The 17,258-nt window shown below is 35.7% G+C and overlaps 1 protein-coding gene across 10 annotated transcripts in view; it reads right to left on the bottom strand.

The window, feature by feature from the left end:
• The window catches only part of FAM135A (family with sequence similarity 135 member A), a 91,063-nt gene that overhangs the window by 34,967 nt on the left and 38,838 nt on the right, over nucleotides 1-17,258 (bottom strand). For 5 of the 10 annotated variants that reach the window (XR_003991986.1, XM_030490443.1, XM_030490446.1 and 2 more), the window contains 9 exons: nucleotides 15,236-15,315; nucleotides 12,251-12,390; nucleotides 12,064-12,134; nucleotides 11,562-11,735; nucleotides 8,944-9,070; nucleotides 8,418-8,571; nucleotides 5,862-5,939; nucleotides 3,567-3,616; nucleotides 1,728-1,883 (listed from right to left, as the gene is read on the bottom strand). Coding sequence is in view for 8 of the 10 variants with exons in the window: in XM_030490443.1 (XP_030346303.1) it covers nucleotides 1,728-1,883; nucleotides 3,567-3,616; nucleotides 5,862-5,939; nucleotides 8,418-8,571; nucleotides 8,944-9,070; nucleotides 11,562-11,735; nucleotides 12,064-12,134; nucleotides 12,251-12,390; nucleotides 15,236-15,315 (1,030 nt within the window). In the remaining 2 variants the exon portion in view is untranslated. Of the gene's footprint in view, nucleotides 1-1,727; nucleotides 1,884-3,566; nucleotides 3,617-5,861; nucleotides 8,572-8,943; nucleotides 9,071-11,561; nucleotides 11,736-12,063; nucleotides 12,135-12,250; nucleotides 12,535-15,235; nucleotides 15,316-17,258 lie in introns of those variants that run through there. The other 5 variants (XR_003991987.1, XM_030490444.1, XM_030490448.2 and 2 more) reach the window with 3 other exon arrangements.

Consider the following 17,258-nt stretch of genomic DNA (forward strand, 5'->3'; position numbering starts at 1 on the left):
ACACAGTATAATCAACTACTTTGATTTATACTCCCTAAAATAAAATAAAAAAAAATTAAAAATACTTAAAAAAAAATATAAAAACAACTGTAGTAAAATTCAATAAATAAGGTATTTTAGAGCTAGAAAGAATTACTTTCATCACAGATTTTAAAAAGAACCACATTTAAGAAGCTAAATACATAGTCATCAGCTATACCTTTTTTTAAAAAAACCCACTGGAGCAGTAGAAATAAAAATATTAATACTTCTTTTGGTTTTATTAAATAAATACTTGAGCAAACACTAAAATGCCAGCAGTTAAATGCAAGTGCAGGTTAAGTGAAACAGAATTCTTGTTTCATACAGCTTCCACCAGTTAAGTGAAAAGGTTCCAGAATTCACATGAAAAGCAAAGAAAGGTGAGATTAGCCATAGATAGCCAGTACAATGATCATGCTTTCTTCCGGTTAGCACGTCTAACAAATAAGCCTTGTGCTCTTTCTGAAAGATTTCATTTATTCTGCAGAATAGGGCATTTCCACAACCATGATTCCCTCATTAAACAGTGTGATTTATCAAGTCTGTACGTAAGACCACGGTCAGAGTATCCTTCACATGTTTCCCCCCAGAATCAAAACAGAAAGGGTTTTGATGCAAGTGGCAGAAATGCTGGTGAGACAAATCAAATCTCCGAGAGCTAAAGCCTTAAGACAGACTTTGTTTTGGATTAAGACTATTACAAAGCACTAATAATGTCTATTTTTATTAACCAGACCTTCTCACAAGCTCTCTGTAGAAGGCTGTACAAGAAGGACCTCCAGATAATCTCTTAAAATCACTAATTCTATAATATGAGACAAATGCACAGGTTGTGAGGTCAGACAGTAAAGATGCTGGACCAGCCAAAGATCAAGCTGTGTGTCTGATGAGTAGGGGTGGTGGGTGTCGTCGTTTCTCTCTTTTTATTTTAATGAATTTTACTCTCTGAAAACTTTAAAATGTTAGGTTTCTTCAAATCCTTGGCCACAAAAGAATAGAGGGAAAACACAGTCATCGGAAAGTAAGAGTAACACTTTCATATCTGAAAATATTTCACTACGGGAACCAGCATTGCCATGTTTTTGCACGTAGAAAGCCCACAGCAACTGTATATACATATACACAGATTAACTGTGTGTGCAGGTACACACTATATATATATTTTTATACATATATACACATACTTACATGCCAGAAAATTTCCAATACACCTCTTCTTTTTTAAAAATCCCACTTGAGAGACTTTTCAGAGCTTATGAATGTTATAAAGTCTTAATTCAGAAGGAAAGTATGCTTTACTTTATGATGGAAGCAGGCAGCCTAAATACAGTAAGGAAGTAAAATGCAGGGTGGGCACTAGGCATACCTCCTGCAGAAAAATACATCGTGCTGCACAAATACATCTTACTCCACAGACTGCAATTTGCTTTCTGAACTGCATTTCTTACTCAAAAGATGAATGAAATAGTTGGTTTGTAAACATAAATAATGTATTTTATGCACTGTATTCCAAGAAAGCTCTAATAACATGATAGACAAGCAACATACACAATACAACAGCTCCCTTTATGATTCCAGCTAACTTTCCCAAATACAACTAGAAATATTAGAATCTGGAGTCTCGTTTCCATACACACTTCCATAACAATGGGTCACGGTAAGAGTATGAATACCTCAGAGTTCTTAAAGCCAGAGTCAATACTTACTCTTAAAGTGTGATGCTCTTGTGCTAGCAATACTGTGACCTCCTCTTGTAAGGTAATGACCTCCAGAAATTGCCCCCAGAGAGCCATCAGAAGTGAGCAAAGCTGAGCAAGATTCATGTTTATAAGTTCTGCCAGTTCATCAGGATTTTCCATTTTCTAAAGTCAGGAAAAAAATATTTTCATCACTAACAGATGAGACCATAATGTACAGACAAGAATCATAAAAAGGTTACTTTATCTCAGTGAGAATTTCAATTTAAAAAGTAACTTCCAAATGAGAACTGTTTTGCTCAAGTATCGGAATTGAATTAATCTATGTTACAACACTAATAGACTATTTTAAGTTGTGTTAAGTATCATCCAGTTGTCTTTTAGAATTAGGACTCCTGGCCTTAAATTAACACACAATTCAATTCATGGCCACAATAACTGAGTTGCAACTATTGTGTTTTCTAACATGCAAAAATACAGTGTGCCTGAAAGGAATGGGAATCAGGAAACAGAAAATCAATACTCACTGTGTTAGTCCAACTTCGACACAACAGTAAAACTTTAAAAAGACATCTCCATTTCAGAATAGTCCCAACTCACAATAACATTTATATGGTTCTATCTATCTACATACACTTTAAGCATAATCAGTGTTATAGTATAGGCTTCCTAGAAGCAGATCACACCAAGACAAACTCAGTGTGAAACAAGGTTTTCTTTATTAACAACATACTGTAATACTTTGCTATAGCACCACAGCAGTCAACCATAGCCTGCCAGCTGTATGTTCCCTGCCATTTCAGAAAAAAACACCATTTTTCAGAAACTTACTGCTGGCATATAAAGCACTGAGGCAAAGGGTTTAAAAAGTAAAGATAGCAAAGACTGAACATTCTGGCAATATTAAGAGCAAGTAGAAAAAAGATTGCAAATATTGAAACACCAACTTAGCAGGTGACAGAGGAAATAAGAACTTTTGATGAGAACTGCACGGAAGAAGAGAATGTTGAAAACTGAAACAATATAAACATACTTTAGCAAGCTAAGGGAGTAACAAAAGAATGTACATGTAAAAAAAACTTCTAATATATAAAGTAAGATTATTAGTTGCCCACAGAGAGCTAACTGCTGGCTTTGTCTGCAGATATCAATGATATCCTTTTAAAGACAGCATTATATTTCCTTGAAGTTATACTACTACTACAGTAATGAAAAGTAAGCCTAATGTTCAACAGCCAGGCAGATGGCCCACTCGCCAACAAAGCTGGGACAAAGTTTTAAAACTTGTGCTTTAAACTTTGCTGTGACAAGAAAATTAGCTATTCACTGGGGCTAGTTCTGACTTAAGGAGAGAGCTGGGGAGACAAAAGTAATTGGAAACAGACAGTGTTTCCTTGTGAATGGAGGAGAATGGAAAGAGACAGCATCGGGACAAGTCCTTCCAAGTGAGAGGATCACTTGGAGAATCTGCTTTTGTACAACTTACTACTACTGCTTGATCTTCTAACATTGTTATTTAATACCATCAAAACCAAAGAATTCAAATTCTAAATGTAGAAAATTCAAAATGTTATTTTAATACAAGTAATCCACCTTTCTATACTCTTCAGTTTCATGATATACAAAGGCTACTACGGCTACTACTGACATGCCAAGCCACCAGATCAATAGCTATGTTTCGGAGTCAGTTGAGCCATTTGTCTTTGAATGAGAAAGGGTTGAAATAAGTGTTGGCAAAACCCGTACAGAATGTAATCACCGAAACAAACAGTTTATTCCCAAGTAGCACATGAAATGAACATACTTTATGGTTATTTCACTTAGTTAATACATGAAAAAACCCTGTACCTTTACTTCTTCACACAATTCTGTAAGACGAACTTCTACATCTATGTTTTCTGGAAAGATGAGAGGACATATCCATGAAAAATGTATTTTCCAAGTTGCAGAGTAAAACCAATTATCCCACAAAACAATTTTAATGAACCCATCATATAAAACTTGAAGCCATACTAAATGCCACAGTCAACTTTAAATCAAGTAAGTTACAAACTCCCATTAAAATAATTTCTTAGTAATTTCTGAGATTGAGGATAGAACACAATTGATTAAAAAAAAGGTTTGCAACTGAGTATTACTCATGATATCTTATCAAGAATACCAATTTTCCATTCAAAATTATACTTGAAAATACTGTTATCTGGATGATACAGTTTGCAGATTATGCACTGAGAGCTGCTCAGCTATTCAGCAGCAATGTCATGGTTCACAACCAAGGTAATGCAATTCCTCATCTACCTCTGATTTTCAAGAGATACCTTATGCCAATATCGTTTTTCTACAGGTGTGTTATTTACCTGATTTGCAAGCTACATTATTATAAATACAATTCTTTAATTGTTTGAGGAATTATGTTTTAGTCAAATAAAACTGTTCTTTAATTGATCTCTCAAGAGCTCAATGTTAAGAGCAAATCAATCTTCCATGATATGGCACCTTAAACTCGATCTGAACCTTGAATGACTTATTTATAAAGAAAACAGATTTCTTCTTTCACGTAAGATGTTCTTCCTTGTTAATCATTCCTATTCTACTTAAGGGAATCTAATCAATCAAATAATTTTGTACTATGTTTTGATTTCCTTCTACATCAAGGGAACACTTTATAAACCCTATAACCTTGTCTGTAACAAGTATTTATATTTAAATTCGTTTTTGAAGGACAGTATTAAGGAAAAAACCCTACAATGTTTCTTGAAAATATACACCACCAAAACATGCCTTGAAACCCACAGTAATAAATTTAGGATATGGATAATGAACATGGGTTTACAGAATGGCGTGTGTTTACTCGTCTTCCAATGATACCACCTAGATTTGGTAACTATATATTGATTTTCAATTAATTGCATCCATTATACTTAATCTGTTTGGCATTAAGTTTAAATCTAACTCACACAACTCAAAGTTCTGAGAAAATATGCAAACTGCAGAAATGCATGAAGTTCTCAGAAACAGTTTTAGAACTGTTTTTGAAAGAAACTACATACACCTGAGTTAGCTGAACAGTCCTCGCTGATTGTTATATCTATTCTGAAATATATATAACTAGTATTCTGAAAACATATGAAAACAGTTTAAGATATAACACTACTTTTGGCGTGTTTGTGGCAACACAAATTTTATCATTAGTGAAAATATGGTTTACTTTATGGTTTACATTAGTGAAAATAAATGTTTACTTATGAGACACAATACTGATTATTTATCTTGCTGCTCTTAGCCTACCCTCAGTTGCATTGTGACAAATGCCAAAACTCTGAAGTTTAAAATCATTATGGAAAAAACCCAAACTATCATGTTATATTAGAAAAAGAAAATAAAATAATAGGGGCAATACAAGATGAAAGGAAATTAAACATAACATTCTACAACAGTAATTTTTATGCAGCAAATATCTGATGCAATATTGCTGGCTCTGCTAAAAAATAGTTTTGTTTTCTTTTTAAAGCAAAACCAAAACACAGTTATAGATGATTAAGCTGGTGACCTACTATGAGACTGAACTGCCAGTTTATTCTTTTCCCATCACAAACTTCCTTGTGCTTAAACAGCACTGTTATCTTTTGTCCAGGCCAACACTGACACTCTCCAAAGGGAGAATTGGTGATTTAGATACAGGCAAATTCATGTTAAACTTTGAAAATGTCTTGTGTAGTGTTTGGAAGAATCAAGCCTTGAGATACCAGAGGCAACCTGAAAGATTTCTCAGGAAGAAAAGGTATTAGGCTTTAATAATCTAAAAAATTGAGTCTGTGATGAATTAAATAAAACTTCAATATTTAGCTATTTTATTTAAATGGTGACAACTGACTGAACTCTTCAATCATTTTTGTTTAGGACAACACTAAACCAAAAACCAGCAATAATTTCTCATTTTTTATTATCTATATTCAGCCTAGAAATGAGTAGCTCAATTCTGCAGACTTCATCAGAGTTCAATACATGTTCACTATGGCCGAATAGTGAAATAGTGCTCCTGTTTACAATAGAATGTAATATTTTATATTATGAATAGGAATATAGTATTTTATAGTATTAATAAAAATCTGAGGGGTTATATCACCTGCTTTGAAAACATACCTAGGTAGGCGTCTCTCTGGGTTCGTGGATATTTTCTTCTGAGAAGGCGTTCATAAAGGACCTGCATGCTGGCCTTGGCTAGTTATAGGGATTGCACACACATGGCTAGTTACTACACTCCTTTTTTCATCTGAGATTTATTATTTGCCTTAAAGTTAGTAAAAAAGCTTATTGCTAGCCTAGCAATTAGTGCAGTTAGATCAGTACATGAAAGCATATAATTTTAGCGTAGTTTCTAGATTAGACGATTTGTGATATACATTGAGCTAGCATATTTTATTTCCTGAAACCAATAATACTTAAATGCTCAATTACACTTATGGAGTCCCACAGTTGTCTGCACATGCTTCTGCAAAATCACTGTGTTGTGTTAAAATTACACGACAGAGCAACAGCAAAGCAAATAAAAGAGACAAAATTAAAGAGGTAATAATTTAATTTAAAACAAAAAAGTGATGATTCTGGGATTTAAACAGGACTTGAAACTTTTTTTCTGCAATGCGCATTTAAACATCTGACATAGATCTCCACTACAAAATGGTTCATTTACTTTAAAAATGAAAAATAAATGCAAATGACAACTGTGTACTTTGTGAAGTCCAAAGAGCCTCAGTTTCTTTACAGACATCACAGAAACACAGCTTTTATACTTTAATGTTGATGAATTTTAGAAAAATTAGCATTAATGGTAGGCATTAGTTATTTTTCATGAGCAAAAGGTAACAGTAGCTTAATTAATATTTACATTATTAGTCCTTTTTGTTCTATTAATTGTCCCAACGTACATAAAAATTAACCGAAATAAATGAAACAGATTTACAAATAAGAAAAAAAAGTAGTTCTAGCAGACACTTAAAAAGAAATAAAAATTCCACAAGAAACAAACCGTCAGCAAAATATGTACAAATGAATGTTAAGTCAGTAGTAATTTTCTCCTCATGTATTTATTTTGAGCATTGCTGTTCAAGCTTGCATTTCTAAAGGTAAGTTAAATTACCCACAGAAATGACAAAAGGTCTGACTCAAGTTCACTGAAGCTTACGAAAAGCTTCAATTTTTGGTGACTTCAATGAGGTTTGAAAGATATAACCCAACTATGAAACTCAATGGCTGGCTTTTTTCTATTATATATATATTTTGCAGGAATGTTTTAGGGGAATTGAAGGTCCTATCTGAAACACCGAAGTACCAAGATTTAGTGCAAGCCTAGCCTTACAACAACAGCAGTGCTAATAGATTCTATCTGGGAAAAAGCACATTTTGTCCTTAAAAGGAAGACTGAGAGTTGAGTCATTCCTTTAATAGGGTGTTCCCCTCCACATCAAGATTAAGATAACTGACACACAAATATTTTTTGCACTGTAACTGTAGCAGTATTTTTGCTTCTATGAAGAAAAAGCTTCAGCTTTTGGTACTGTTCTATGCTCAGATTTGTAATGCACTCCCTCCCTCATTTTTAATAGCTTTGCGTTTTGTAATATACAAGTGAAATGTTTTTTTGTTTGAATCGCCAATTGACCACATCACATTTTAAAAATAGCTTTCATATCTCAATTTCCAACCTTACTGTTTCATAATGCTTAGTTTTGACACTGGTAAAATTAAACAATATAAAAAAAAAAAAAAAGAAAAAAAATCAATAAATGCTGTCTGAAATCAATGTAAAGTCCAAAAGATCTATTTTCAGATTTAAATAGAACTTTACATGACTAAAAATGTAGAAGCTTGATGAGGAAAAAGTCTAAATCATCCTTTATAATGCTAATGTTTTTTCTTTTTTGACTTCCACTGCCCTCCTAGTTCACAAGTTGAGGCTAAGCTCTCTAATATACCTGCGTTCTACAGAAATGCAATGTACATTTCTATACATTACATTTAATGTAGCAATTTTGCAGTTACTTCTAAGAAATGTAGTTACTAGAAGTCTTAATTGCCACAGAACTTAACTTTCTGTGAGACTGCCCTGTAAGAGTTTAATTTTAACTTTATTGAAGAAACAGCTTCTCTGAAACTGTATTTTAACTACTCAGTTTTATAGAAACAGTTCTTGTCTATTCAAATGTTTTCCTAATTCTTTGGTAACTAAGTCTGCCTAAAAGTTACACTAAAACCTGAGCCAGCAGCAATTTTTGATTGTAGGTCTTTTTTCAGATAAGTTTCCATTATAATATTCTTCTCAAATCAAAGCTTAGAGAGTTCCAATTTTTACACAACTATACAATGTTTCCTTATAAAAACCAAACAAGTACAGCATGCTGCTCAGATTCAAAATTTCTCTAACTTTCTCACCACTAAACACAGTGGTTTGAAATAACAGGGCAAATAAAGACCAACAAGAAAATATTTGCATAAAATCAGGCTGCTATCTCCTCATTTTATTAGTAATGTTGACAGTACTTGCTTCTTTTTTTTTTTAAGTTATTAATTCCAGCTCAGCTCAAGCAAAAAGATTTTAGATCTACAAGATGTATGCAATCAACGCCAGTTTAGTCTAGAAGAGTGGTATTCTTAATAAATATTGACAGAAAGTGATGCATTTTATTAAGTTCTACATACCCAGTTCAATGCGGTGAGAAGAGGGGAGCTCCTTTGTTATCATAACAAAATAGCTATGCAACCCTTTGAAAGCAAGCAGCAAACTGGCACAAAGCGTGTAGTGGAAATTATAAGCATGGCTGAGAAAAGACTCTGAAACAATAAAACTGCAACCCTAAAAAAAAAAGAAGATCGATAAGGCTCATATTAATTTTGTACAATGCATGAAGTGTTAACAGAGTAACAAAAGAGATGGATAAGCAAATTGCCTCTTTTCACAAACCTCATCCATATTTTTGTGATTTTCAATGGACTGCAATATATTAAAGAATAACGTTAAACACTTAATATTGTAAGCTTTCCATCTGCGTGTTCCTGAAGTATAACACAGGCTTTTGGAAAATTTTTTCTAATTTCCCATATTACATGGCAAACCAGAGTAATTCTAAGAAAGTTCATTCTTTATCAAGTAATATTTCTGCAGAAAAGATAAAACGCACACTGCCCAACAACATACAAAGAAAATCTTAAATTGATGTATTCTTACATCTGCTGATAACTGTTTTGTGTAGTTATTGCCAAAGACCACACTTTCAAGAGAAGGAATCACAGAGTCCCTGTTTTGTGCTGGTGCGTTCCTGTTCAACCATGTATTCTTCACTGGGCGAGGAAAACTGCAAAAAACCACAAATGAACCAGTAATTTGAACATACCATGTGTCACAAAACTATCATACTTAAAACACATTCTTGACTTTTCTTGAAAGGTAGTATAAACAAGGACCCTCAGTATGATCCTGGAAGTTCCTAGCATGGTGGGCTGCCCTTTTAAAAGCCCTCAGGATGGGCCAGATACCTCAGTTAAGTTTCTGGTGCTTGCACTAGGGGAACAGTGCTTCTGAAGCAGTTTTCTTCAAAGCAACTCTCCAGCTAGTTGGAGAAATGTAAGAAATTATTACCCTCAACTGTTCTGTTGCCATCTCTCACCATGAAGGTCAGCAGACTTTGTGCCAGGAGACTCTGTGCCAGCTCTTCCTCATCATTTCCAATGCAAACTTCAACTAATTGAAGCAATAAAATTGAAGCAGTAGCAAGCAGCTGGAAAGCTGTCACACAAACTACAGCTGCTGTTTTCCTGCGGAATGCCTGACCTCTGCCTACTGAGGAGAAGAGTCCATCCTGAACCCCTGGGAGAACAGAGCATCCTGCAACTATAGCCTTGCACGAACAAAGAACTAGGAAAAATGAGTGAGAGATGAATGAATGCAGAAAGCATGGACTTTTTGATAATGGGCAGAAAGAGATAAGCAGCGGCAGGTTAATAAAAAGAATAGATTGTACAGGACTCTAAGGCTGTAACCAAGTGGAATTATCTCCTCTTTTTCAAGGAAAGTGTAATACTGATTGTTCCCAAGACAAGGTGAATGTGGACGCAACTCTGAAAAAGAAAGTACTCAAAAAGTGACCCCCTAGGAAAGGAAGGGGTACCAGTAATGTGAGTGTGACCCAAACGGAGGAGGAAACTGTTGCCCCATGAAAGACCAAAGGACGAAAGGGAGTGAAGTCTGCAATGATCAGGTTTTTCAGAAAAAATTGCTCCAGAAAAGTGAGCTGGATATGGAGTAGCCCAGCTGAAATAAAACACTGCAAATCTGAAGGTTTCTTCCTCTCCCCCCCCCGACAGATTTCAAGGACTATTCGGATCCTTAAAGTAATTTTGTGGCCAGCAGTAACATTCTGCTCTAAAGATAAGAAAAGCAGCATGGAAGTTGCTGTTTTGTTTCATTACCTCCTTACACAAGTTGTATCAAGTTCAGGTTTAAAATTAAATAGAGTAATTGTAACATAACTTGAAAAGCCAGAAAGAGAGGAGAAAAAAAATGTACGAAAATGCTTTGATTTTCTGCAACCTTTTAAAACATCAGGAGGGACAAATACATTTCTGACTGAGAATCAGTAACAAAACCTGGTTTTTGTTTTCTAACAATGAAGTGAAGTTTGACCCTACAGTCATGGGATGAATACAAGTGAAATGCCTGAATTTTACTTGTGGTACAGTGTGAAAATTTTCACTTTGAACACACGCTGCTACTTTAAGCACATTATTTTATCAGATGAAATCTTCAGCAACAATACTAGCTTAAGATAATTCCTACCTCCTCATTACCAGTTCCTCTCCCAAATAATGCCACACCATCCCTTCAGATGTGCTGGTTCAGTTACTATATAACCATGCCTAAAACTCATTACCAAAACAACCCAACTTGAAGGCGAAGAAAAGGCAAAAGAGAAAAAATCCAGCTGAATCCTCCAAACCAGCACGGTCCTACTGCACAGACCAGCTGTCTAACACACATAAAGACACAACTTTCCATGATGTGAAGACAGGGACAAGCAGTGGGAATACTTTAAGCTAAAGGTTTGGACATTTATGGCACAACCAGAGTTTGAATAGGAAGAAACTTGAGGGGAGTAACATGTAGTATCTGAAGGCTGTGAAAGAAGACAAAGATAGATATGCTAAAGAAAAAGCTGTTCCGAGAACACTTCCTATGTGTGGCTCACTACACGGCCCTTTTTCACACCTACTTTTGAGATAGAGAAGTAAAGTAAACAGAGATTGCAAAGGGTGACACAAGTCAATGAAATAAAAAGGTGTCAGTAAAAATTAGGCAAAAGCTTTTTTAAAGCGAAAATGAAATTCTCCAGTTCCATTTCCTTTAGGAAACAGTAAATGCATCATTCGCAAACATCACTGCCATCACATTAATAACTGAAAACTGTGAAAATAGCTAACAGAAGACACCCTATTTGTATTAAATGGCACCTATTTCGGTCACTAACTAGAGAGAGCAGCAGATCTTTCTGCTTAAGAAAATGTTAAATATTTATACCTATAAATATACATGTAGAAATACAGATACTTACACATTCCTCCTCTTTCCTGGTCTTGGGTATCTCTTTTGCACTACATACTCTTACTTCTAACAAAAGCAAACTCAAAATTTGTTCCAGGTAACTCTGAAAACAAGAAGTTGCTTATCTCTCTGAGCCCTGAACTCCAAAATCATCATGAAGAAAACTATATTTGCCATAAATTTAACTCCTTAAGTACTGTAATTTTGTAACCCAATAATTTATCTGCATTTTATTAATAAGAGATTACCTTATCAATGGCTGATGCAGAGCAACCAAAGAAGCATGGACTATAACCGATATGACAGAAAGGTGGAAGTAATCAAACATAACATTGATGTAATGATGAAGGCCCCGGTGTAAGTTAAAGTGCAACTTTAAAGTTCGGCTACTAATTGGCTGTAGTGTGCTCAGGTCATCTGGTCTAAAAAGAAATTCAAACAGAAGAACATACAATTATAATGATCATATTTAAAGTGCAAGTCATCAATAACTAATGCAGACAGCAATTCAGCACAGGTCTATACTTTGGAATGCAATGACATCTCCCCCAGGAAAAGCAGATTGAAATAAAAAATCAGAAAGAGACAAACCAGTTATGAAATCTTAGCAGACTTCAGCACTGGGTTTCTTTTTTACCCTCATATATGCCTAATATGAACACGCTACATCTACAGGTAATACAGATTTAATCAGTTTAACAAGTTAACATATACTGTTGATTTAATAAAATCTTCTATATTTAAACTTACGAATAGTCTGTATCTGTGAAGTGCAGATCTAATGTTAGTAGAAAATTCATTTCATTAAGAGACTCCTCAATCTAAAAAGAAATTGTAGAAGCATGAAATCTTTTCAGATGCCTTATTTATACTAGTCCAAACTGTACATAACGAAGACTTAATGGTCTGAATATAGTAAAGTTGAATGGCAGATTACCTTCCTCTCATCTAACAGCATTTTTATTTTGAAAATCATCACATCATTCACAGAAACTTCCTCATTTTTGTAAAGAATCTGAAATGTTTTACTGCAGACTATGTTGTCATGGATTGAAGCAGGAAAGGCAAGATCTGTGCCTGAAAAGAAGAGAAACAAGTATTACTATAATTGGCCTAGAATTTGGAAACCCCAGAGAGGCTAATAAGTTGAAGTATCATTCCAACCAGTTTCATGACCACTGTTTAACACCAGCAGTATCAGCAGTTTCCATTTCAGTCAGCAACTGCTGGAGTTTGAAGGAGCACATTTTGTTTCAAACAAACACTGTACTGGTATTTTCAATATAATTTCCTTTTAATATAAGTTCTGGACTGAAGAATTTCTTCTTTATTCCAAGTTGGAGTACGACATTCTAGGTACCAAAAATTCTAATAAAAATCTTGAAATCTGTCTTGTTTCATCCAGTATTCATGTTGATTTTGCAAAGTTTAACCTCACTGAGAACTCTTTTAATTACCTACAGATGAGGCAAAGAGGTTAAGTGACATATACCACTCCACTGAATTAATCAAGAACAAAGGTGGTTTGTTCTTTCCTTCCAGATCTTCGGATACTACTCTAGCCAGACCAGTTCTAAGTGTATCACCTTAACATTTCTCATTCAATGTGACACTTCCGCTTTCAGTCCAGTGGCTGCTCATCACAAAGAGTTCAGAAAAGTGTGATAAATTGTTAGAGAATCCTTTGCCAAGAAAAGGTTAAAAGACTTGCAGAAGAAATGAGAAAGGGAATGCTTTAAAATAGTTATTGAGGAAGTATTTAGCTTAATAGCAAGGAGTTATCACACAGGAAATATCATGATGGGCACTATTCCTTTGAAACAACACATAAAGAGGATGGAACTTGGAAGAACAGAAGTAACAGAAATACTGACACATTCTTATCACTCATCTACAAGCAGGCGCAATAACCTCTTACAGAACACAAAGTCTTAGAAACTGTGTAAATGCAAAATGTTTTGGGTTTTTTTGGGTTTGGTTTTTTTTTTGGGGGGGGTGGAGGTGTTAATTCTTTTGATTCTACTTAATAAATTACTTCAAAGGAATCCACAAAAGAAAATAAAAATCTGCAAAGTTTGTGCTTTCCAGATTTGGGGTCTACGGGTCTCTCTCTGATAGAAAATCACTGCACCTGACAAACATTCCCAGTCTGTAATTAATCTTTATAACTTCAACCTCCCCTGAGAAACTAGAAACAAGTGAAAATACAGGGTTTTGCTTAAGTACTTTCACACATATCATCAGTGTAGGTGTCCTGGACAAAACGCTTACAAAGGCTGAACCACTGAAGTGTAATTCCCCTATATATAATGCCACTTTCAGCTTGTATCCATCCCTGTCATGTGTTACAGGTGAAGGGCAGAGCGGGTATGGTTTCACATGACACGTAATCTGATACAGCCGCACAGCATCAGCAGAAGGGATCTCCCACTCCAGTCTGATAAAAAAGAAGTAACAAAGATATCTGGCTGAGATCCCACTTCCTATGCAGCGTCCAGCTCCGAATTACAGCCCTCAGTTCTGCTGACTTCAGTGTAATGTGAAACAGCACCCTCAGAAGTGAGAGAAGAGTCAGAGAGGAAAAGCTGACACCAGGAACAGGCTCAGCCACATCTGTGTGGGGAGCAAGGTCTCACAATGTGAAGTCAACAAGGCTGAACTACTTTTTAAGGTCAGCTATGCACAGAGCAGTCTGAAGGTAAGGAATGGGCGGGGGAGTCACAGCCTGATTTAATTTTTGACAGCACTGCTGATCTAAACTCACATCAAACTACGGTCTTAATGTTTGCATCCTTTATGCCTCGTAATAAGGGACAAAAAGGCTCTTATTTTGTGACACGTCACAATTTACTAACAAGACCAAAGCTTTCTGGAAAAACAAACAAACAAACAAACAAACAAACCCCCCAAACCTGAAGCCCATTCTAAAATATACCATGAAATAGTAAACGTATCATTAAGTGTCACTATTAAAAAAAGTACGTTTTACAAAAGGATCAGTTTAGCACAGCTAAATTCCCTAAATCACACTAAACTTTGCCTTTGGAGTAATCCTGGTTTGTAAGAATTATTTATTTCATACAAATCCAAGAAACATTCAGGAAGCTTGACTAGAACTCCTATCTACCTTGTTGCTCTACTCAGAGTTACATTTAAGACAGCCTTCAAAATTCATGTTTCGGTAACCTCTTATCACATTTTCTCAGACTGTAGTAGGTTTTTCTTCCTTGAAATTCCAAGAATTTTGCCTGACATTTGAAAACTCAATTTGTTTTATGCAGCATGCTGAGGTGTGGGCTTCACAGAATTGGGAGAGCACTAACAGGTTCCTCTGGGTTCAGTGTGCCTGGACAAAGAAACCAAAAGTGAGTGCCAGGTCAAAAAAAGAAAACAGATGAGGGAGTGGGTAATTCTCTTCAGGAGGTTAAATCAATTTTCAACTTTGCCACCAGACACTGACAGAGCAAGTCTGAAAAGAGCAACACTGGATCCTTTCAAAGTCTTTTTTTTTTTCAGAAAGAATGGGCTTAGTAATCTGTGTAAGAGTCTGTACCTGAAGGTCCCCACTACTTTGAGGTATCTACTTAAATGAGATCTGCCCTTCATCATCTTAGCCTGAAACATGGAAAAGGCTGAGCAGATCAGTTTAAACACAAGACACTAATATAAAGGAAATACCATGTTTTGCTACCAGCAAAGAGAATCAACAGGGGAAAAACAGTAACACAAATTCTGTAATGAACTTTTAAGTCTTGCTGCTAAGCATAGGCTAGTTTTTCAGCAGGTCATCATAAAACAATTTATCTTTTTACTGTGTTAATAAAAAAAATGAAAAGGTTACCACACTATAAGACAAAAAGCACACTCTCTTAATTAGCATGGCAAAAGAATGACATCATTTACTATAAGATTTTGCACTTACCAGTTGCATGTAACAAGCTAGCTTCTAATTTGTGTGGAACTCTTGGAGGAATTTTCATAGATGCACGAATCTGGTAAAAACTAAAGCAAAAGACACTGATTTGTAACACATGTGGTACAGACATCTCATTTACCACACACAGATACATAGAATGACAAAGGCAGGATCAGAGAGGGGAAAGGAGGAACAAGGCAAGGAAGTCTACAAAGCTTAAAACTGTCTTATTTTGACTCTTCATCCTGTTGGTTTTTTTCTTAACCATTAACCAGAACAGCAGCCAAACATGTGAATAAAAGAAGGAAGCCTCCACACAGGGCTGGTCTTTCCACGTCCCACAATGTTGGGGCAAATTACTTATGGAGACACAGGGTAAACTACGCTGAAGAACTGATATGAATGAAAAATCAGGATTGTCAGCTACACTACAACCATCTCCAAAGGATCTACCACATAGCACATCTACAGGGCTGCTATAGTCAGTTCTGCTGCTGAAGGATCTATTTGTGAAACTGCAACACACCCCCATTACCCACTCCAGGATCCATAGAAAACACACCACTTATCAGCCACACTCTACATTGTGTGTGGCCACTGGGTACTAAAAAGTGCAAATAAAGGGTAACACTATGCAAAATATGGCAATACTTGCTACCAAAGGCAGGAACTGCAAACTTAAAGCCTAAGATTAAAAAATAAACACAAAAGCCTTTTGGGTCTCTGCCCCCACCTTTAAACAGCTTTTAATCTTATTCAGCTCCATACTGTTTCCAACTTTGATTTTCATCTATGAAATCCCTAATTGCTACTCATATTGATTTTATGGAAGTCTTTACATAACACAAGCACCCACAAATACACTTAGAGGACACGTCCTATCCATCTTATCCCCTTTCAGATCATTTGGTTTTGTTTGAAGGGGTTAGCTTTAGCTCTTCAGTGAGCTGAAGTGACCTACCACACGCTCCACAAACAGACCAACGAAAGGGAAGGAGCGAGAACATTCACAAATAGAGAGCAGGAAGACTAAAACACCTTTTTAGGCAAAAGCATGGTCCTAAGTGAATGAACCATGTGAATACAACACAGAGGGTTAAGTGCCCTCATGAGTATGTGTACAGCCACTCACAGTCTCACCATTCATCATCACCATCCCCATTATCCACATCCAAAGTACTCTATTGTGGTTTTCAGATTTTGACTTCTAACACATGAACTAAAGCTGACCATCCAGGACTTTGCTAGCAACTGATGCAACTGTGTACTAGCCTAACAACCAACTAGTAAAAACATCCTTAATCTAATCCTTCCACAAAACTATAAAGTCTGGTAAGAACTATATATCAAACAATGTTTTATAATAGAAGACACTTAATGAACCAGTGAACTTAATGAATTATATTGCTAGAGGTAACAGATGACAGTAAAATTATTCCTACCCTTTCGGATATCAAATAAAACAACCTATTGTTTAACCAGCAATTAAGTATTTTGTTTTTAGAAACCCACATGTCAAACATGATTCCACATCACTCGATTCACAGACAGTAAATGAATTCATTTTTTACTGGATTAAAAAAGCCCCAAAACAATAAGCTTTCACTGTCATCTTCTCCAAGAGTGTAAGGAATGGAGGAGATTGAGAGCCCTCTCAACATTAAGCCATGAGGATAAAATCTAGCACACTAATGTACTTACTACTCCTTTTCTCTGGGTCAGATCCGACGTTCATCATTCAGTTAGTTACTCATTTCACCTATCCTGAGGTCATATGATACATGATACATTATAATGTGTAATAGCGTCAGCACGGAGATACTTTCCACCAGCCCCAGCTTCACAGTGTCATTTCTGCATCCACAGTAAGCATTTATCAAGAGCCTGACACCCTACTCACTACAAGCTGCATCCTCCCATGATCCAAATGCCTGTCATGGCAGAGCATACTGCTTGTTACTTCAGGTATTATGAATGCAAAATCATTGGTATGATTTATATTAAATATTATGCCTCAGCAGTTCAGAGA

This window comes from Strigops habroptila, chromosome 6 (assembly GCF_004027225.2).
Source record: "Strigops habroptila isolate Jane chromosome 6, bStrHab1.2.pri, whole genome shotgun sequence".
Taxonomy (NCBI): Eukaryota; Metazoa; Chordata; class Aves; order Psittaciformes; family Psittacidae; genus Strigops; species Strigops habroptila.